We start from the raw sequence: 22,580 nt of genomic DNA, 5'->3' as shown, positions 1-22,580 counted from the left end.
AGGAAGAGATGAAGGGAGAGGAGGAAAGGGGAGCAGAGGAGAAGGAAGGAAGAAGGAAGGATGAGGAGGTAAAAGTGTAGAAAGAGGAAGAAGAGAAGGCAGATGAGGAAGAGGAAAGGGAGGCATACTGAGTTAAACGACACCCTTCCCCGTCAGATATATCCAAGTCCTAAATCCCAGTACCAGTGAATGTGACTTTATTTGGAAAGAGGGTCTCAGCAGATGTAATTAACTTCAGGATCTCGAGATGTGATCATCCTGGATTTAGGGTGGGCCCCGAATCCAATGACTGGTGTCTTTATAAGTGAAAGGAGAGGGAGGTTTGATGCACAGAGGCCAAGGGCGAAGGCCATACAGAGGCAGAGATGGACGTTATGCCCCCACAAGCCAAGGGACGCCAGGAGCCACCAGAAGCTGGAAGAAGCAAGGAAGCATTCTCCCCCAGAGCCTTCAGAGGGAACCTGGCCCTGCTGCCACCATTTCTGACCTCTGGGCTCCAGAAGTTGTGAGAGAATAAATTCCTGTTGTTTTTAGCCCTGCGGTGCGTGGTCATCTGTTACAGCAGCTGCTGCAGCAGACTAACGCACTTGGGGATCCCCTGTGTGAGTGCGTGTTGGGAGACGGTGGGGAGATACCAGTGTACCGACCTAGAGAAGCTTCTGGTCTGATGGTTTTCTTTACCCTGGGAAGCTCCAAGGAAATCTGAGACTGCTAGGCCATACAGGACATAGTCATAAATAATAGTAGAGACGTGCAGATAACGTGGAAACAAAGTCAACTACAATTGAAACTTTAAGTCCAAATGCCACTGACAGCCTAAGAAAGCCTGAGGCCAGGCTCCTCCACGGGGCTGTCCTTGGCCTCAGTGACAGGAAGCGTCAACACGTGCCCTGGACATTTGTTGTCAGTCTCAGGCCAGGGCCTCGGACGCACGATTCCCACTGCTTCTGTGGAGGAGCATCTTTTGTTTCCTGAACCAAAGCCTCAGGATCATAAATAACCCATAGTAAACCCACTGGGGGCTTGTAGGCATGAATTATTTGTAACTGCCATGAAAGGCCCCTGGCCTAGAAGGTCCTGCACCCAGAGTGCATTACATGCACGGTTCCTATTCTCCCCAGGCCCTTCCCCAGCCCTATAATCAGCCTATTGTACTTACGAAGGATTTGGGGCTCAAGCAAGTAGCCCCAAATGGGGACATTTACCCTCCATAAAGTGCACATGTGGATGAACAACCACGGATCACCACGTGGCTCATGACCGGGTTTCTGAGCTTACAGATGTCAGGCGAATCTTTACCGCTCATGCAAAGGAAGAAAAAACTACTTCCCTAGCCAAGCAAAGCGGACCCGACAACACCAGCTGGTGAAGGAACAAGATGCTTGGGGTGACTGGATCCAGGGAATGGTTGGTGGATTATCCAGCGCTCTTCTCCCTGGCTGCTTCCTTTAGGACTAGTATTTGACAGGAGGAAATGCTGCGTGTGTGCACGTGAGTACACACACACACACACACACACACACGGCAACAGCAACACTGCTGGCAGACAGCCCGCAAACCTCTAGCCATGGATGTGAGAAGGGCTCGCGTGCCCACGTGCAAACAGTGCCTGGCTCTGCAGAAGGAGACAGCAGCCAAAGCCCACACAGGGACAAAGGGGCAGCTGCTTATGCTCTGGCCCCCTCTGTGAGCCCTGAGCACATGAGCAGTCGCCAGCAGTGCGCAGCGGGGAGGAAGAAACACAGAGCACCACGGGTGCTACCCCTGCACATGGCATGGGACGCAGCTGTGCTGTCAGGTGAGTTGGGCTGGGGGACATGGGGAAACACTGCTTGAAGTGACTGATGATAGACTCCAAGGAGTTTTGTCCCTGGGACCGTAATTAGGAGCACCAGCCAGCAAGCCTTGTGCCCAAAGCATCCCTGTTCAGGTTCTAACCTGAGAGAAACGTCAGAGTGGAATTAGGAAGGTGCTGAAACACAAAGCCCAGGATGAAGAGCCTGGCAGCTTCTCAGCTGCCCCGACATGCAGTGAAACAAACAGTGAAACAAAGCCGCTCTGCGGCTGGATTCATCTGGCCTTGAGGCAGAAGGGTTGAGAAAATTGAATTTGGAACGCTGGCTCTGCCCTGGGTTTTTCTTCCAGCCCAGCTCACAGTTCGGGGTTAGCAAAGGCATCTGCCTCCCTGCGCGAAATTTCAGCTGTGCACAGCAAGGACCGGGTTCCCCTCTTCGATAAATAATGCCCGCCAAATCCGCTCATCCCCCTGCAGCTCTCCAGTCACAGGTATCCTTTGCCTTTATTTCTCTCTCCCCTTTCTTTCCCTTAGCCCAATTCTTTCCCCACACCCTCACTGTCCTAGAGCAAAAGGAAGCGGCTTCCTCTCAGAGCAAGTTTTCTGAGTCCTCCCCAGAGCCAAGTGAAAACCAAACAGAGAGGACGTCGGAGAAAGCAGCACCCTTCACACCCCACCCCCACCCCGAGCCTTACATAATCATTGCATCATCTCTTCTATGAAATCGAGTTCAAATTCCTGTGGCAAAATTCCTCCAACTGCTTGAGAATGGGACTTCAGGGAAGGAAATGTCACCAGTTTACTACATGGCCTGCTGCTAGCTAGAGTCCTGAGTAGTGTATTTTGTGAAGATTTTCAGTATTGTTTTAATTGAGATATAATTGACAAGTACCATTCTATTAGTTTCAGGTGTACAGCATAATGATTCAATGTTTGTAGATATTGTGAAATGATCATTGCAAGTCCAATTAACAACGGTCACCAAGGATTTTAAGTGATCTGTGCCAATTCCTAACTCTGCAGGTGTTCTCTTCTTTTTCCATGTCATTCTCCCACCGGCTGCCATCTGCCATAGGATTTGTCCCAGGCCTGGGGAAGCCCTCTCCCTGTTTAAGTTACTGGGACCAGCTTCTCCTCTCCATGCATCCAGTTGGTTACAGAGGTCCAACACGGTTAGATGCACTATCACACCTCACCAACAGGAGGCGCCAAATGTATGATGTGCTCCAGCTGGAGAAGTGCAAGATTTTCCCTGCGATAATACAAACAAGCACCCTCTTTTAAAAATTCATACTCTGTGAACCAGAAGCTATTTCATGTCTGGTTTAAGCACTTGCGAGGAGTGTGCTGGGAAATGCAGCAGAACGCAGGAGCTGTCTGCAAATAGATCTCCGAGGAAAAAGGCACCATCCTCGGCATGCTGCCTGTAGCAAGGGGTTTCTTAAAAATTAAATCTGTTCTGGAAAATGCGCAGGCTTTTGCTATTATAGGCAGCCCAGGGACAGTCAGGTGGATGTAAAAGCCTGGAAAGTAAAAAGGTTTGAGTTGCTGCTGGGTTCCTATAACACTGTTGGGTACAGAAGAGATAGCAAGCTCACTCTAGACCCCGGAGAGCATCATATCCTAGTCCACTTCTCCTTGGGGTCTCTAGACACCTCTAGGAAAGGGGAATCCTGAAGCTGCCCTCGCCTGTAAGTCTGGGACAAATGCCCTTTTGAAGTCTTCAAGCAACCTCTTCATAGGTAAAACCAGGTGGAGTTTTAGAAAAAAAAGAAAAAAGAAAAAAAATTGAGAGGTGAGGAGACTGGCTAGTGGTTCCCTCAGCCGGCCCTCTCTTCTCAGATTCTTACTTATTAGATTCACTATTTTCCCGTCATCCATGCAGCCATTTAACCAGCCATCTCTACGTCCTGTCCACCATGAGGCATGAAACCAAGCAGGACCCTGTGGGGCTCCCGGGCAAGGAAGCCCTTCTGTGTCCCCCGTTTCTTGTTTGTAGGGAATAGATTCCAGCCTCCGTGACCTTCCCTGAGTTCCAAAGAGCAGATTGTAACAGTTGCTAATCAGGGAAGGGAGGGGATGCAGAGACAAGGTGGGGAGAAGTCAAGAAACAATAGTGCAGCCTTGGGGCAGGGTCCTGGTTCCCCCTCAAGGGATACACATAACAATATCTTCGACCTCTTCTACAGAACTAAAACCCCCAACAAATGGAAGATGTCAGCATTCTTCATTCCAGAGAAGACCACCTGAGGCCAGATTAAAAGGATCGGAGAAGCTCATCAAGAGATTACCTGAGGCCAGATTAAAGGAGTGCAGGCCCTACACATACTCTGATCTTATCCGCAACCCCACCCTTGAACCATCGCTATAAAACTCCTCACCAGATCCTCCCAGGTTGGGACAAACAATTTTTCGGGGCACAAGCCCGCTGTGCCCCCTTTGCCTGGCAAAGCTATAAAGCTCTTCTTTTCTACTTCACCCAAAACTCTGTCTCCGAGATTCGATTCAGCACCAGTGCATAGAGGCTGAGTTTTTGGCATCAGGCATGGGGGGGTCCCCTCCACGGGGCATAGAGTTGCCTTCCATAAGACACAAGTGTACCCCCATAGGACTGGATTTCTCTCCCAGTCAGGTAAATTCCCACCTCCCCTCCATCAAGATCCAGCTCAAAGTTACCCCCTCAAAGCCTTTGCTAACTACTCCTGGGCTAGAGAGGGCTTAGACTCATGGTTCTCATATGCTCGCTCTGACGTTAAGGCCTTTCCCCAGCCCTGGCTGTGCTCTGGGCCCCAGTGTGACTCTCCAGGCTGCCCAGCTGCGAATCTCCAGCCCAGCTGGCCACCCACTTGAGAGCTGAAGGTCATTCCTCTGGCCTTTCATGATGGTCTGGGACACACTGCAGCTCTGGACGTTCCAGCCACAGACCATCACAAGGCTTTTATGCCACCTCCATGGTGCCAGAGCTGACCCACGTGCCAAAGAGAGCTTGTCAGGAGGATCACTCTGCCTCCGATTTTCTGGTTTCTCTACTCCATCGTTCGATTATGCGACTCACCTGGATCCCCCTCCCCCTTCTCTGAACAAACAGCAAACCATCTAGCCCTGCGGTGCCTTCCAGGAGGCTGAGATGCCCTTAGGCCACAGCTCTCTAATGGAATTACACAGGAGACAGGCAGGGCACGCTGCAGCCTCCGAAGCCCTCTGTGGCTGACAGGCTCCTCAGGGGAACTGAGGGCACAGGGACCAGTGCTGCTATCCCTGGATCTGGGACATGGGGTCCACATTTAGAGGAGGGGCACAAAAGCAAGAGTACAGTCTTGGTGATTGCCAGACCTGGGCTCAAATTCTAGCCCCAATTAGCTTACTGGATCTGGGGCAAATTATTTAACCTAATTGGGCCTCAGGTTGCTCTGCACAGAAATGAGAAAATAATGCATAGAAAAGTTTCAGCGTGTACTTGGCTGGGAAACACTCAATATATGAGGGTGATTGTTATTCTTTTATGCTGGCATCAGTGGTACCTACAGAGGCTGAGAGATCTCTATACCCAGGGCCTGGGGAAGAAAAAATGGGAAAGGGATGGTGTGGGATATATGGGCAAAGATTAGGAGGGAGAAAGGAGAGGTGTCTCTACAGATACCATCTTACAGTCAAGGCTTCAAAAATCTGTAGCAATAACAAGAGAAAGGCACATGGCCAATAAGTTGATGGACTTGTATGTTCATTTGTTGGTTGGCTGGTTGGTCGGCGAGACCGTTCATTCATTCATTCACTCATTCATTCATTCAACTATTGAATGCTTACTTTGTACTAAGCTCTAAGAGAATTGATCAGGACAGAGGCGAGTCAGGCAGACAAAGGCTCAGCCCTCAAGGAGCTTCTATATAGCAAGAAAGACACACAGAGTTAATTGGAAGTATAGTGAGAGCTACCAGGGAGATGACCAGTGCTTACTGGATCAAAAGGACACAGGGTCTCACCTATACCAGAGAGACTGAAGAGAAGCTATATGGAGTCCTGGCCTGACTGTGGATTTACTCTAGAAGTTTAAGTTAAGGAAAGGCAGGACAAGACCATTAAGCGACACTGGTAACAAGTAAATTACACTCAACAAAGTTTGCAGTGAGAAGCACCAAAATTGGGTAGCTCCGTGACACACATTATACTAGAAACCATCTACACAGGCATCTGGGCTGGGATAGATTTGCGTGTGAGCTCCTGATGCCAGCATCCCAAGCTCCCTTGGAGGGGTTGAACTCACATTTGATTCCTTTATTCTAACATCTCTTAGAAGGTAGTTATCATTATGACAGGCAGTCTAGGTTCAAATCCTGACTTTCCACTAACGAAGAGCAGGGGCTGGAATAAAAACCTCCATGACTCACTGGCAAAATTTATAAGAATGAGCTCATAGCCAAAGAGAAAACTTTTCAGAGTAGGAAGAGCATTTAAATGGGAACAAGGAAGCTCAGACACGTGGCAGATGAGGTAGGAACGTGAAATCTGACTGAGCCAATAAAATAACCGGAAAGTAACTTGCAAGGAGGGCCTTTGAGGCCAGGGCGAAAACATGTCTCAGCAGCCTTCTCTTAGCGCATGTGCAGCCCAATTCTCTTTGATAACGTAAGGCTGGCTGCCCTCTAGAAAGCAACGGGCTACCGAGCCCTTGTGGGGAGGTGAGGGAAGGCGGAGTTCAGGAGGACGTTCAGAAGGCAGGGAGCCTCCGCCAGCAACCTCTGCTGGGGCTTTACCGAGGACCCAGTGAGGGACACTCCCACTGCTGAGTCTCTTTGGCTTCTTGATGTTTCACCGACAAGCCCTGTCCATTCTACAGGTCACTGACCGTTTGAGCCACAAGAGAGATTAAAGATCATCTAGTTCCTGTTTCCCAAAGATGTTCTGCAAAACACTAGCTCTGATGGATGCTATTAAGTATACTAAAATAGATAATAAAAAAAAGATAATAAATACTTATTGGTATAATTCAAAAAAGTGTTCAGGGGCCAAATAAATGTGAGAAATGTTGGGCTAAACATCTGAGACTTCGGGACGCCAACTTGCTCACCTGGGGACTGAGCCCGTGGTCTGAGGCTCATTAGCACCACCCTGTTTATTATGAGTCAACCACACACTTCTAGGAAAATATCAGGAAGGTACATCACTCTCCAAAGGACTGCATTGGCATGGCAGTCCTCTAAGGTAGGCCGGATCCTTTCTAACTTGTGATAAACACACTGTGTCACAGGACGTCAAGGATGATAAGAGTTAAGATAAATTACAGCTTCCCTCCCCCACCACTGCCTCCACGTCAGGCTCTTCCAGTCCCTCCATCTATTCTGTCCTAGGAGGAAATCGGATCTGTGATGATGAGTCTGACAGCACCATGCTTTACCAAACCTCCCTGATGACTCACCTGGTCCTCTGGTGCTACTTGGGGGGCCCAGGCACAGATCTTGGAATCATCTGTCTGGGAGATTTCCAGGTGTTACAGTTTAGCCCCTACTCCCCTTTTAAAACATTTAGCACCTGACAGGGCCTCTGAATTCCCAGAAAAACTAAGCTCATCAATAACAATAAGGATAGCAACACGTACATTGAGAACTTGCTTCGTCAAAGCACCTTTTAAGGTACTATTACCACTCCTATATTATCAGTGAATGAATGGGGCCCAGAGAGGTTAGGTAACTGGCCCAAGGTCACTAAAAGGAGAGCCAGGATTTGAAGTATTTCAAGTATTCTTGACTTGCCTCCACAGGATTATTCTATGAGCCAAACTATTACAGTCCCTGCTCTCCTTCTTTGCTCTGTTGTCTCCACTCCTACCGATAATGGAAGAGAACTAACCCAGCTGTGTACCTACTACCTGTAAGGCACTGTGCCTGGCACTTGATCACCCTTCCACAGCTACCCAGTGGGGTAGACAGAATGAACCCACAGAAGAGAAATAGTTGTACTTGTTCAAATTCCCCCCCCCCTGCTGCCCACACCTCCCCAGCTCACAAGTGGCTGAGCCCAGATGTGAATATCTTCCTTTAAAGCCTATACTTATTGCAGAACTTTATTGCTACCTTGGAAATGGCTGGATATAGCCTGACCACCTGCAGTTTAAGCAGTTAGACATAGTGAAGCATGGAGCCCTTTCATTACCTCCCACCCCCAGGATCACGATGGGTTTCTGCTATATGCTTTTGGGGGTACTAAGGAGTGTCCCCCAAAATCCATGGAGGGCCTCCCAGGTCCCTGACATCACTTCTGATCCTCTTGATGGAAAAAGGACTTGGCTTTGGTTTATATTTTGTTGTCCAGAAAGAATTATGGTCTTATCACTCACATCATCTGTCCCCTTCCCACCCTTAATTCCAACACCCTGATTTTAAAATAATCTTTATACCTTGACAGTTTAATAGATGATTTTAATTCTGCAGAAGCCCTCACTGTGGAAGAATGACAAGGAAAATATGGGCTGTGTAGAGATCATTTTGAAAACTTAGTTCTTCGGTGAGGAAGGGGATGTATTTCTAAGCACCTGGCTCTGTGGTGCTTTCTTTCCATCTTATCAGCCTTCCAGAAGAATTCGTTCAGGGAGAAAACTGAAAGCCTTTCCAATGCCACTTATACACAGGGCTCTCTCCAAACCTCCAATGCTTTGACCTCCTCTTCACCAGAATAAAATGCCCTTTTGTTAAAGTGGGCTAGAAATGTACATATAGTATTCAAGACAATTCACTATGGCAACCTCAGTTTTAGAAAACTGGTGCTTTGAAACCACCAGTAACTACAGTCCCAACTCCCTCCCAAACTCACTATGTTGGGGCCTTATCAAGCTAAGAAAAATCCATCCTGGAACAAATTACTATATGCAAACACGATGCAAAACATACTTAAAAACATAAAAATACTGGCTTTAAAAATAAAGCGACCTACACAGAGAATGAGCGCCACCCTACTAACCACCTACATGCCAATTATCCCATGCACTGACTGCTGCTAATTACCTAACGGCTTATCTGCAATACATCATTTAATTGAGGTGCACTTCCTCTACTGTCCTAACAATGAGCAGGAGAACCAATCTCCTAGCCAGCACCTGGGAAGTGAGACCTCTTCCCCAGTCGTAAGCAGAGTAGAGCCCAGATGAAACATGATTCAAGAAAGGGTCCAGTTATAAACAAAGAGGGGCAAAGCATGAACTCAGAACCTCCTGGACTGAAGGTGGAAGGTGAGGATGGGTGGCGGGGAAGAGAGGGAATAAATATTTAGCGAGTGGTTCCTATAGGCACTATGTCAACTTTTTTTTGTTTTAATGCATATGATCTTCTCAATAAACCTAGTTAGGAGGGATTTTTATTAGACCCTTTTCACAGATGAGGAAACTGAGGCTTAGAATAGTTCAGTAACTTGCACAAGGGCACACAGCTAATCAGGAGTCACACCAGGGTTCAAAACCAGGTCCTTAACTCCAAAGCGGGTACTCTTTTTAGTAAGTCACTAACATCACGGCCAAGCTGACCTGCTGGGCCATGCCTCCCCAGCACACCCACCAATGGTGTAGCTGTCACTCTGATGGGAAAACCTCTCATGTCTCGCAACCTGGGATGTGACTGGGATTTACTGTACAGTAAAGTATCCTCCAAGTGTCCTGAAGGGTAGCAAAGGCCATTGGAGATATTTTGGAGACAATCTGTGCCACCCCTGAAAAGTCAACAGACTGGGACAAAGCAGAAGCTGAAGAATGCCAACATGGGAAAAGCTGAGAGCCACACTTAACCGAGGCCCACCACAGGATGCAATGCTGCTTATCAGGAAGATGGGGGGCAGGTGCCGGTTTGGAATCTACCCCTTATGAGCTGGGTGGCCTTGGAAAAGTGATTCTCTTCTCCATGGGGTCCTAGCTGCTTCCTTTGAGAAGTGGGGTTGGTACTGTAATGTCATGAGGTTGTTCTGAGGATTTAATAAGCTGACATAAAACATATACTGACATTGTGACGTATCTGGAGTTGGTAATCATGTTACTATTAGTAGTGCACAAAGCTCCAACTGCCTGTAGGAAAATGCCCGGAGAGCCTGACATCCTAGGAAGCCGAGGGTCTGAGATGAGGAAGGTCCCACTTCCCCTTTTTTTTCATGAACAAGTACACGCCACCTCCTCAGAAGAGAGAAGGATGCCGTGCTTTCCTCTTGGCAAAATACTGATGCCCTGGTGACTGACCTAACAGGTCAGAACAACCTCATTTTTCCCTCCTTGAATGGAACTAGCCAAAAGAGTGGGTGTGCGCCGACCTCGCCACTGACAGGAGCTAAAGGGACAGTGAGGCCAGAGCAGCTGGCCCCTCCTTTCCTGCAAGAGGTGCAGAGAACCCTGGGATAACATCCACCCCACGGAACATTCTGCAGAGCAAGTGCCCTGCCATTCTGCAGAGCGAGTACCCTGTATACACAAAGGCAGAAGCGTAAGATAAGAAAGGAGTGTCAAGTGGATGAAACAAAATAATAACTCACAGTTTAATGAGCACATACTATGTTCTAGAACCTGTATGTAGGAGCTTTGCAAATATTATCTTATTTAATCCTCATAATTATCTTACAAGTAGACCTTTCCATCAGCCCCGTTTTACAGATGGGGAAGCATTTAGAGCTTGCAGAGCACTAAGTGGCAGAGCAGGATGCAGACTAAAGTCTCATCTGGCTCAGAGCCCACAGACAAGGAAAACCAAAGTTCAAAATGCTGGATCAGCCTTCAGGTTCTGCCTCCTTCATCCTTGCCTGTGACCTCAGGTGTCTTTGGAGGAAGGTAACAGGTCCTCCATGAGTTGGGCCCCAAGAGCAGTGCCAAGGGCTGGGTGGTGCTCATACACATGGGTTCAGGGATAAGGGGGTGAGACTTGGAATACAGAGGCTAGGGTCAGCTATGAAGCTGTGAGAAGCAGGAAGAGACCTGGTCAATGAGTCATTTCTGGCTCCGGTTCTTTCTTTCCTATGACCTTTCTATAAAACGTCATATTTGTGAAATGAGGGTGGTGGTGAAATGGAGGAGAGACTGCATGTTCATTGAGGCACCCTCCAGCACAGAGTTCTTGCTGTGCACTGGAGGACATCGACAGGACCGAACAACTCCCCAAACAGATGTCAAAGGCACTGTGTTCTCAGGAATCTTTGCAAATAACACACTCGATTTTGCCAAGATAGAAACAGCCGCAAGAATACACTTCATTTGGCCAGAAAAAAATAGCTACAAGAATGATTCATGCATGTAATGTTCTCATCTTCTCTGCCCTATGTAACTAGGCATTAATTCGCAGAAGGACAAAATGAGAGACTACAATGAATACACCAAAATGCCTCTTTTTTTTTTCTTTATATAAAAGACCTCACTAAAATTCTCTCGGATCCATATCAAACTCATAGGCACTTGAGATTGGAAGGACATTTGAAGATCAACTGATCTGACTCTCCATTGGATGGCTAAGTCCTCTCCACAGTGTCTCTGAGGGGTCTCCAGGGGATGCCTAAATACCTCCAGGACAAGAAACCAGACAACTACTGAATTCAATGGGCAGCGCCGATCTTTTCCGAGGTCTTTCTTATACTGTCTACAGCTTTGGTTCCACCTCTGCACCTTGTGGCCACACAGACTACGCCCAAATGCTCCTCCACACAGCCCTTCAGAAACGTGGTCCCCGAGTCTTCTATTCTGCAGAGCTGTCAATCATTCTGCACTTACAAAAGCAATCTGACCGCTGACACACTGTTGTTTTTGTTGTCGTCCTTGTTTTTCTAAGACAGATTTACTTGATCCACAATTTTTCCAAGATGATTAGTCCTCCAAGTAACCCAAACTGTGCAATTTTTCCAACCTATATTATCAGCAACACTGAAGGCTGAACATAATCAACTTGCTTTCATAAAAAGAAGGAATCCATCAAAAAATAGACTTTAAGAGAATCCACTTGGCTAAAACTATCACCAGCAAGCGCTCCATGTTCGCAGACAAACAAACTATGAATGCACATTTCTCCCCCACTACCCATTCCCCACTGGCATTTAAACGACCAGCTTTCCAGTCACAGAACCATAAAAATCATCAATCATCGGCCACAACCTCACATCTAATGATGTGGATACTGAGGCCCAGAGATCCCATCTCTTTCTCCATGCCATCCCTGGATGTTTTTATAATTCCCCGTGCTGGGTTAGGCACTGGGGATACCAAGCCCTTGCCCTCCCAGGTCTCTGAACAGGGACTCACAAGGCAGTTCAATTCAAGGAATATCAAATAGGTAGAAGCACATTGTTGGGGTAACCCGATGGCAGGCGTTTGGAACTTTGTACAAAGAACTTGGCAAAAGGCTGTTTCCTTTCTCTGTGCCTTTACTCAGGCTGCTCCTCCAAGTGCAACCCTCTTCTTTGTTTGGCAAACTGATCCCTTAAGACTCAGCTTAGGCATCACCGCCCCCACCAATACTTTCTCCCTGACCCCCGCTTTATCTGTCCTTCTCCTTTATGATCCCGTTAACACCTTGTACAAATCACACTCATTGTACTTAGCATCGTGCACCACACTTAGCCTTCCCGTGTGGATTGTCTCCATTAGACTTGAGCTTCCTGAAGCTAGGGAACTGAGTTTTACTCAGTTTTATACATCTAGTCTAGTTCAGTTGGCATGTACTGGATTTGATGAACAAATAAACATTTCAGCAGACTCTTAAGGGTTAACAGGAATGTGTCACACACAGAAGAAGAGAAGAGAATTCCAGGTCAGGAAGCGCATGCAGAGAGACAGTGCTCTGAAAGGGTGTGGCATGTCTGCAGAGCTGTGTGGGCCATTCTCCTGGTGGGCGTTGCAGTGCTGGGGTTGGAGCTCGGGGGTTAAGTTTGGGCCAGATGTGAAAAACCACATAAGCCGTGCTGAAGTTTGCAGACATTATCCTGTAGTTAGGGTGGGTGCAAAAAGTCTTTATGGAGGGGAGTGACGTCATCCCATTAGTCTTTAAGGTCACATAAGTGGCCAAGGAGGAAGCGCCGCATTGAGGAGAGACACAGGGAAGGAGGGTGTGTTTGGAGCCTATGCTTGCTTCAGAACAGGGGGAGACTCTGTATCAGGGGCACCGTGGTCCAGGAGCTCAGGAAGAGCCCTGAGGGGGGATGCAAAGTGTGGACCCAGGTTTGAGAGCATCGGTGGAACCAATAGGATCTGATGAGTAAACTGAGGCGTGGGAGACAGGGAAGAAGCATCAGTGTTGACGGCAGTGTTTCTAACCTGGAACCCCGGGGCAAGACAGACAATGTTAATAGAGACAGGGGCCACGAGAAGAGGAACAGTTTTGGGGGGGGCAGATCGTGAGGTCATTTCTGGAAAGATTCCTATGACAATCCTCCCAGATGATGTCTATAGGTTGAGAGCTACTTCTTAACTAAAGGACATAAATGAAAAGGTCATGAAAACCTCAAGAGTACAAGACATATTTTAATCCTCGCAGAGACAGACGGAGCAATTCTGATGATTTGAGGGTGAATGAAACAAGTCCAGATGAGAAATCTTCTGGTTTTAAAACTACAAAGCATTTCTCAGTCCGTTAAATTGACAGTTGTATACAAAATATTCTCTAGGCAATCAGATTCCATCTCTTATTTTCTGGACTCAACTGAATCATTTTCATATCTTAAAAAAAATTCTTATTACCAGCTGGCTAATAGCCTCACACCATTTAGTGGGTCCTAGTCGCCAGGGAGAATTCAGTTTATATTAATTAAGTGGTCCCACTCAGCCATTTTATCGACTAACAACCTCATTTTTTACTCATCTTTTCAAAATGCTAGAAGGTCAGGATTTTACTGAGGAAAAGTCCACAGACACACTCATGAGCAAATCCCTTCTGCACCAAAATCAATCCATCTTTTAATCTAGCAATATCCTTTTCTCTCTCATTTCATAGCAAAAGCTCCAAAGAGCAAGCAACAAACAGAACCTCTACAGAACCAATTGCTCCATTGAAGTAAACAGCAAAAGGACCTTCCTGGCTCACGTGGTTATCCTAAGTGTACAGAGACTGCTCTTGGTAGCAAAGAAACTGAAATTGCCAGCTTACCCTCTTCCTCAAGTTGTAGGTGAGAATGAGGTTCCGGGAGAAGGAGTGGGAGAAGGCTGTGTAGAATTCCAGCACTTTCTGCAGGGCGTCCCGCTTGATCACATGCAGGTCACAGTAGGTCAAGGCCCTGACGTTGGCACAGGACTGGGCAAGGGTGGCTTCCTTCCAGAACACGTCTCCAAACACATCTCCCTTCCCTGAGGAGAGAAAATGGTGATGAGGAAAGTATCAGTAGGAGGTGTCTGGCTATCGGGGTTGGCTTCCCACTGTCTCCCAGAGTTGCTGTCCATTTGGCATCCCATGGCTTGGGCTCAGAAAAGGCAAAAATGGTTTTAATTTGGACCTTAGCAACATGCAATTTAAGAAACTTTAAAATACCATAGGATATATGTCAAAGTTCAACCAATAACTGTGGGTTCATTTGTGACCTCCTGAACACCCTAACCAAAATGGGAGCCCTGTGTTATTCTTTATCACCCATGGTTTTCCGAAGCATCAATCATAGTCTGCAATTATATTATTTACTTGTTTTTTGTCTGTCTCCCAACATGAGCATTCCTGTGTCTCATCTCTCCACTAACACCCAGTGTCTGGCACACAGTAGGAGTTCTCACAATACCTGCTGGCAAAAGAGAAGTGAGGAAGGAAGGTGAACAGTGGGTCTACATTAGTGGGACTGAGAGGCGCACACTAGGCTGCGATGGGGAGGGTGTGGACTCTTCATTGGAAGCTGAAGAACAGGCGGTGTCTCCCCCGTTTAGGATGACCTACATGGAAGGAGTCAGGCAAGAGTGGAGTTCCTCTTCTCCCACACTCTGTCCACTGCCCTGAGGTTTATGTTTGCATGGCGCCTCATTCCTCACTCTCTCTCCCATACCTCCTTCCATGTTCCTCCCCTTGCCAAATGCCCTAATGGCGGTATAAAAAGATGGGCCCTATATAAGTGGCATCTCCAGGATCCTCTATACCTAGTATTCCACAAGACTATATTTAACAATATATTTGATAATAAGTCAATGGAGTACTCAGCCCACATAGCCATATTCTGGGTCAAACTTCTATCAATCTCCTCTAAATATCTGTTTTTCACACCTAGGGATATTCTTCCTACCTTTCCCAGAAACCCATGTTTTAACATATGTCTAATGCAAAGCTTAATTCATTCCTGGCACAGCCTCTGGTTATAAATAGCTTGAAATGTTGTTTCTCTTGCTTTTAAATTTTCAGCACAGATAAACACAAATTTGAATCCTCAGGGAGCCAGAGAGGAGTATTTGGGGAGGGGGGTGGTGGGGGGAAGGAAACAATGCAACAAGGGTGAAAACCAATCTAACAACTCTCAAGGAAGTTGTCAGCCCAAGCAACCGGATCAGCCACACTCTGCAGCGAGAACCCAGGTACCCGCGACTCAGTGTGATTTACAGGGCAACTGTTTTCCCAATTCAGGCTAAGGAGGCAATTAGAGTTTTAAGCATCTGGACAGAACTTGACTTTTTCTCAAACACCAAAAAGTGTCCACTCTAAGTACATAAGGTACTCCCCGGGTACAGCCCTCTCTAAGCACCTCCATGACATGAGCTGAAAAGCAAGTATACTGGACACATTACTCTATGTGTTTGTGAAATAATGTGTAGTTCTAATTTATGAAGATGGTTTCACCAACTCAATATGAGTAGGATACATGCTTGGGGTAGCATTTAGGTAAATATGCCTTTAAAACTGTGTTATTTAAATTCCCTTACCAGGTGTTTTTCAGCCATCTGTTATATGAGTGGGCTAACGTAGGGCAGAGGCCAGCGGATGGTAATGTTTCTCTCAGTGTGACACCACCTGGCTTCCATGGAGAGAGGTTCATTCAGTGTGTGCTCCCTAGCATGGAGTTCTCACCAAAAAGGCTGGCCAATTCATTCATACATATGGAGCATTCTATAACCCCTCTTTACTGCTCTGCAGTGCCTCTCACACCTTTCATAATTATGTAATCCTATTCTCCTAGAGAATGCTCTTTATCTGACATGCAGTATGGTAAACAGAAAAAAAAAAAAAAATGGACCCTACACATATACTGCAACTTACTTCAAGAGGCAAAGCCTAATTCCCTTTCCTTGAATCTGAACTCACTTTAGTCTCTTGCCTTCACCAATAGAATGTGGCAGAAATGATGTTGCAGGATTTTCAGGCAGGGTCATAAGAAACCTTGTAACTTCTGCCTGTGTCTCTTGGAACACTTACTCTCAGGATGCTCCCTCTTGGACCCAACCACCATGTTTTGAGAAGAACAAACCACACAAGAGGTCACACAGAAGTGATCTGGGGACAGCCAGGCTCTGTCAGTCATGTAAGCAAGCCATCTTGGCCATCCAGCCCAGTCGAGCCTTCAGACGACTGTAGCCCCAGCCAATGCTGGACAGAAACCACGCGTGGGAAGTTCAAGGGAGAACGAGCCATCTGAGCCAACAACCCACAGAATCATGAGAAACAATTACTTTCTTAAGCCACTAAATTTAGGAGCTGTTTGTTAAGCAGAAATAGATAACCAGAACAAACAGAATCATAGAATTCTAGGATGAGAGGCCCATGAGAAATTACTTAATGGTTTACCTAATATTCCAGCAGAACACTGAAAATCATCCCAGCTCTGAACTGGCACCCCACTTCCTTCCCTGAAATAACGAGATGAGAAAGAGCTAGAGGTGGCTCTCATGGGCAGGTTCTCTTAAGTGAGCGTTTTGCCCATCAGTGAGAAAATGCGGAATTTACAAGTTCTGCAGTCTCCAACTGTGATCAAATGTGGTATAACTAAGCCAGAACTATTGAGAGTAGACCATTGGTAATCTTGCCTAATTCTTATTAAGATTAAGATTACTTCCTTTAAGCAACTTAAGCTTCCATCAACAGATGACTGAATAAAGAAGATGTGGTGTATGTGTGTATACATGTCACAAACACACAATGGAATACCACTCAGCCATAAAAGAGAATGAAATGCTGCCATTTGAAGCAACAGGGATGGACTTGGAGGGTATTATGCTAAGTGAAATAAGTCAAAGAAAAACAAATACTGTATGATATTACTTACATGTGGAATCTAAAAACAATACAACAAATGAGTGAATAAAACAAAAAAGAAGCAGACTCACAGATACAGAGAACAAACTAGTGGTTACTAGTGTGGGGAGAGGGAAGGGGGAGGGGGAATATAGGGGTAAGGGAATAAGAGGTACAAATTATTAGGTATAAGCTAAGCTAAAAGGACATACTGTACAACATGGGGAATATAGCCAACATTTTCTAATAACTATAAATGGAATATAACCTTTAAAAATTGTCAATCACTACTCTGTATACCCATAACATATAATATTGTATGTCAACTATACTTCAATTTAAAAAGCTATAGAGGATTGGTTCAAGGTGGCAGAGTTGAAGGATGTGCTCTCACTCCCTCGTGTGAGAGCACTGGAATCACAACTAACTGCTGAACAATCATCAACAGGAACACACTGGCACTCAACAAAAAAGATACCCCACATCCAAAGACAAAGAAGTAGCCAAAATGAGACGGTAGGAGGGGCACAATCACAATAAAATCAAATCCCATAACTGCTGGGAGGGTGATTCACAAACTGGAGAACACTTATACCACAGAAGTCCACCCACTGGAGTGAAGCTTCTGTGCCCACGTCAGGCTTCCCAACCTGGGGGTCTGGCAACGGGAGGAGGAATTCCTACAGAATCAGACTTTGAAGGCTAGCAAGATTTGGTTGAAAGACTTCGACAGGACTGGGGGAAACAGAGACTCCACTCTTTGACGGCACACAAAAAGTAGTGTGTGCACCAGGACCAAGGGGAAGGAACTGTGACCCTATAGGAGACTGAACCAGACCTACCTGCTAGTGTTGGTCTCCTGCAGAGGCGGGGGTTGGCTCTGTCTCACCGTGAGGACAAGGTGGCAGCAGAAGTTCTGGGAAGTACTCCTTGGCATCAGCCCTCCCAGGGTCTGCCATTAGCCCCACCAAAGAGCCTGGGTAGGCTCCAGTGTTGGGTCACCTCAGGCCAAACAACCAACAGGAAGGGAACCCAGCCCCACCCATCAGCAGAGAAGCAGATTAAAGTTTTACTGAGCTCTGCCCACCAGAGCAACAGCCAGCTCTACTCACCACCAGTCCCTTCCATCAGGAAACTTGCACAAGCCTCTTAGATAGCCTCATCCACCAGAGGGCAGACAGCAGAAGCAAGAAGAACTACAATCCTGCAGCTAGTGGAACAAAAACCACATTCACAGAAAGACAGACAAGATGAAAAGGCAGAGGGCTATGTACCAGATGAAGGAACAAGATAAAACCCCAGAAAGACAACTAAATGAAGTGGAGATAGAAAATCTTCCAGAAAAAGAATTCTGAATAATGATAGTGAAGATGATCCAGGACCTCGGAAGAAGAATGGAGGCAAAGATCGAGAAGATGCAAGAAATGTTTAACAAAGACCTAGAAGAATGAAAGAACAAACACCTAGAAAAATTAAAGAACAAACAAACAGAGATGAACAATAACATAACTGAAATGAAAACTACACTAGAAGGAATCAATACCAGAATAACTGAGGCAGAAGAACGGATAAGTGACCTGGAAGACAGAATGGTGGAATTCACTGCTGCAGAACAGAATAAAGAAGAAAGAATGAAAAGAAATGAAGACAGCCTAAGAGACCTCTGGGACAACATTAAACGCAACAACATTCGCATTATACGGGTCCCAGAAGGAGAAGAAAGAAAGGACCTGAGAAAATATTTGAAGAGGGTAGAGTTGAAAACTTCCCTAACATGGGAAAGGAAATAGCCACCCAAGTCCAGGAATCGCAGAGAGTCCCACACAGGATAAACCCAAGCAGAAACATGCCGGGACACATAGTAGTCAAGCTGGCAAAACTTAAAGACAAAGAAAAATTATGGAAAGCAGCAAGGGAAAATGACAAATAACATACAAGGGAACTCCCATAAGGTTAACAGCTGATTTCTCAGCAGAAACTCTACAAGCCAGAAGGGAGTGGCATGACATATTTAAAGTGATGAAAGGGAAGAATCTACAACCAAGATTACTCTACCCGGCAAGGATCTCATTCAGATTCGATGGAGAAATCAAAAGCTTTACAGACAAGCAAAAGCTAAGAGAATTCAGCACCACCAAACCAGCTCTACAACAAATGCTAAAGGAACTTCTCTAAGTGGGAAACACAAGAGAAGAAAAGGACCTACAAAAACAAACCCAGAACAATTAAGAAAATGGTCATAGGAACATACATATCGATAATTACCTTAAACGTGAATGGATTAAATACTCCAATCAAAAGACACAAGCTCGCTGAATGGATACAAAAACAAGATTCATATATATGCTGTCTACAAGAGACCCACTTCAGACCTAGGGACACACACAGACTGAAAGTGAGGGGATGGAAAAAGATATTCCATGCACACGGAAATCAAAAGAAACCTGGAGTAGCAATACCCATATCAGATAAAATAGACTTCAAAATAAAGAATGTTACAAGAGACAAGGAAGGAAACTACATAATGATCAAGGGATCAATCCAAGAAGAAGATATAACAATCATAAATATATATGCACCCAACATAGGACCACCTCAATACAGAAGGCAACTGCTAACAGCTACAAAAGAGGAAATCAACAGTAACACAATAATAGTGGGGGACTTTAACACCTCACTTACACCAATGGAAAGACCAACCAAAATGTAAATTAATAAGGAAACACAAGCTTTAAATGCCACAATAGACCAGATAGATTAATTGATATTTATAGGACATTCCATCCAAAAGCAGCAGATTACACTTTCTTCTCAGGTGCCCACGAAACATTCTCCAGGACAGATCACATCTTGGGTCACAAATCAAGCCTCAGTAAATTTAAGAAAATTGAAATTATATCAAGTATCTTTTCTGACCACAATGCTATGAGATTAGAAATCAATTACAGGGGAAAAAACACAAACACATGGAGGCTAAACAATACATTACTAAATAAGCAAGAGATCACTGAAGAAATCAAAGAGGAAATCAAAAACTACAATGAAAACATGACGATCCAAAAGCTATGGGATGCAGCAAAAGCAGTTCTAAGAGGGAAGTTTATAGCAGTACAAGCCTACCTCAAGAAAAAACAAACATCTCAAATAAACAATCTAACCTTACACCTAAAGAACCCAGAGAAAGAAGAACAAACAAAACCCAAAGTGAATAGAAGGAAAGAAATCATAAAGATCAGAGCAGAAATAAATGAAATAGAAGCAAAGAAAATAATAGTAAAGATCAATAAAACTAAAAGCTGGTTCTTTGAGAAGATAAACAAAATTGAGAAACCATTAGCAGACTCATCAAGAAAAAGAGGGAGAGGACTCAAATCAATAAAATTAGAAATGAAAAAGGAGAAGTTACAACAGACACTGCAGAAATACAAAGCATCCTAAGAGACTGCTGCAAGCAGCTCTATGCCAATAAAATGGACAACCTGGAAGAAATGGGCAAATTCTTAGAAAGGTATAAGCTTCCAAGACAGAACCAGGAAGAAATAGAAAATATGAATAGACCAATCACAAGTAGTGAAATTGAAACTGTGATTAAAAATCTTCCAACAAACAAAAGTACAAGAACAGATGGCTTCACAGGTGAATTCTATCAAACGTTTAGAGAAGAGCTAACACCCACCCTCCTCAAACCCTTCCAAAAAACTGCAGAGGAAGCAACACTTCCAAAGTCATTCTACAAGGCCACCATCACCCTGATACCAAAACCAGACAAAGATACTACAAAAAAAGAAAATTACACACCAATATCACTCATGAATATAGATGCAAAAATCCTCAACAAAATACTAGCAAACAGAATCCAACAACACATTAAAAGGATCATACACCATGATCAAGTGGGATTTATCCCAGGCATGCAAGGATTCTTCAATATACGTGAATCAATCAATATGATACCCCATATTAACAAACTGGGGAATAAAAACCATATGATTATCTCAATAGATGCAGAAGAAGCTTTTGACAAAATTCATCACCGATTTATGATAAAAACCCTCCAGAAAGTGGGCATAGAGGGAACCTACCCTCAACATAATAAAGGCCATATACAACAAACCCACAGCAAACATCATTCTCAAAGGTGAAAAACTGAAAGCATTTCCTCTAAGATCAGGAACAAGACAACAATGTCCACTCTCACCACTATTATTCAACATAGTTTTGGAAGTCCTAGCCATGGCAATCAGAGAAGAAAAAGAAATAAAAGGAATCCAAATTGGAAAAGAAGAAGTAAAACTGTCACTGTATGCAGATGGCATGATACTATACATAGAGAATCCTAAAGATGCCACCAGAAAACTATTACAGCTCATCAATGAATTTGGTAAAGTTGCAAGGTAAAAAATTAATGTACAGAAATCTCTTGCATTCCTATACACTAAAGATGAAAAATCTGAAAGAGAAATTAATGAAACACTCCCATTTACCACTGCAACAAAAAGAATAAAATACCTAGGAATAAACCTACCCAGGCGGACAAAACATCTGTATGCAGAAAACTATAAGACACTGATGAAAGAAATTAAAGATGATACAAAGAGTTGGAGAGATATACCATGTTCTTGGATTGGGAGAATCAATATTGTGAAAATCACTAAACTACCCAAAGCAATCTACAGATTCAATGCAATCCCTATCAAATTACCAATGGCTTTTTTTACAGAACTAGAAACAAAAAAATTTTTAATGTGTATGGAGACACAAAAGACCCTGAATAGCCAAAGCAGTCTTGAGGGAAAAAAACAGAGCTGGAGGAATCAGGCTCCCTGACTTCAGACTATACTACAAAGCTACAGTAATCAAGACAATATGGTACTGGCACAAAAACAGAAATAGAGATCAATAGAACAGGATAGAAAGCCCAGAGGTAAACCCATGCACCTATCGTCAACTAGTCTATGACAAAGGAGGCAAGGATATACAATGCAGAAAAGACAGTCTCTTCAATAAATGATGCTGGGAAAACTGGACAGCTACATGTAAAAGAATGAAATTAGAACACTCCCTAACACCATACACAAAAATAAATTCAAAATGGATTACAGACCTAAATGTAAGACTGGACACTATAAAACTTTTAGAGGAAAACATAAGAAGAACACTCTATGAGATAAATCACAGCAAGATCTTTTTTGATCCACCTCCTAGAGTAATGGAAATAAAAACAAAAATAAACAAATGGGACCTAATGAAACTTAAAAGCTTTTGCACAGCAAAGGAAACTATAAACAAGACAAAAAGACAACCCTCAGAATGGGAGAAAATATTTGCAAACGAATCAACGGACAAAGGATTAATCTCCAAAATATATAAACAGCTCATGCAGCTCAATATTAAAAAAAACAAACAAGCCAATCCAAAAATGGGCAGAAGACCTAAATAGACATTTCTCCAAAGAAGACATACAGATGGCCAAGAAACACAAGAAAAGCTGCTGAACATCACTAATTATTAGAGAAATGCAGATCAAAACTACAATGAGGTATCACCTCACACCAGTTAGAATGGGCATCATCAGAAAATCCACAAACAACAAATGCTGGAGAGGGTGTGGAGAAAAGGGAACCCTCTTGCACTGTTGGTGGGAATGTAAG

At 44.7% G+C, this 22,580-nt stretch overlaps 1 protein-coding gene across 2 annotated transcripts in view; it reads right to left on the bottom strand.

Annotated features, from left to right (window-relative positions):
- The window catches only part of KCNH1 (potassium voltage-gated channel subfamily H member 1), a gene marked incomplete at both ends in the record, with an annotated part of 411,965 nt that overhangs the window by 74,530 nt on the left and 314,855 nt on the right, over positions 1-22,580 (bottom strand). For both annotated transcript variants that reach the window (XM_082657054.1, XM_082657055.1), the window contains one exon: positions 13,882-14,078. In XM_082657054.1, the coding sequence (XP_082513180.1) occupies positions 13,882-14,078 (197 nt within the window). The remainder of the gene's footprint in view (positions 1-13,881; positions 14,079-22,580) is intronic.

Source organism: Grampus griseus (genome assembly GCF_964374135.1).
Source record: "Grampus griseus genome assembly, chromosome: 1".
Classification (NCBI taxonomy): Eukaryota; Metazoa; Chordata; class Mammalia; order Artiodactyla; family Delphinidae; genus Grampus; species Grampus griseus.
This window is presented reverse-complemented; position numbering and strand designations above follow the sequence as displayed.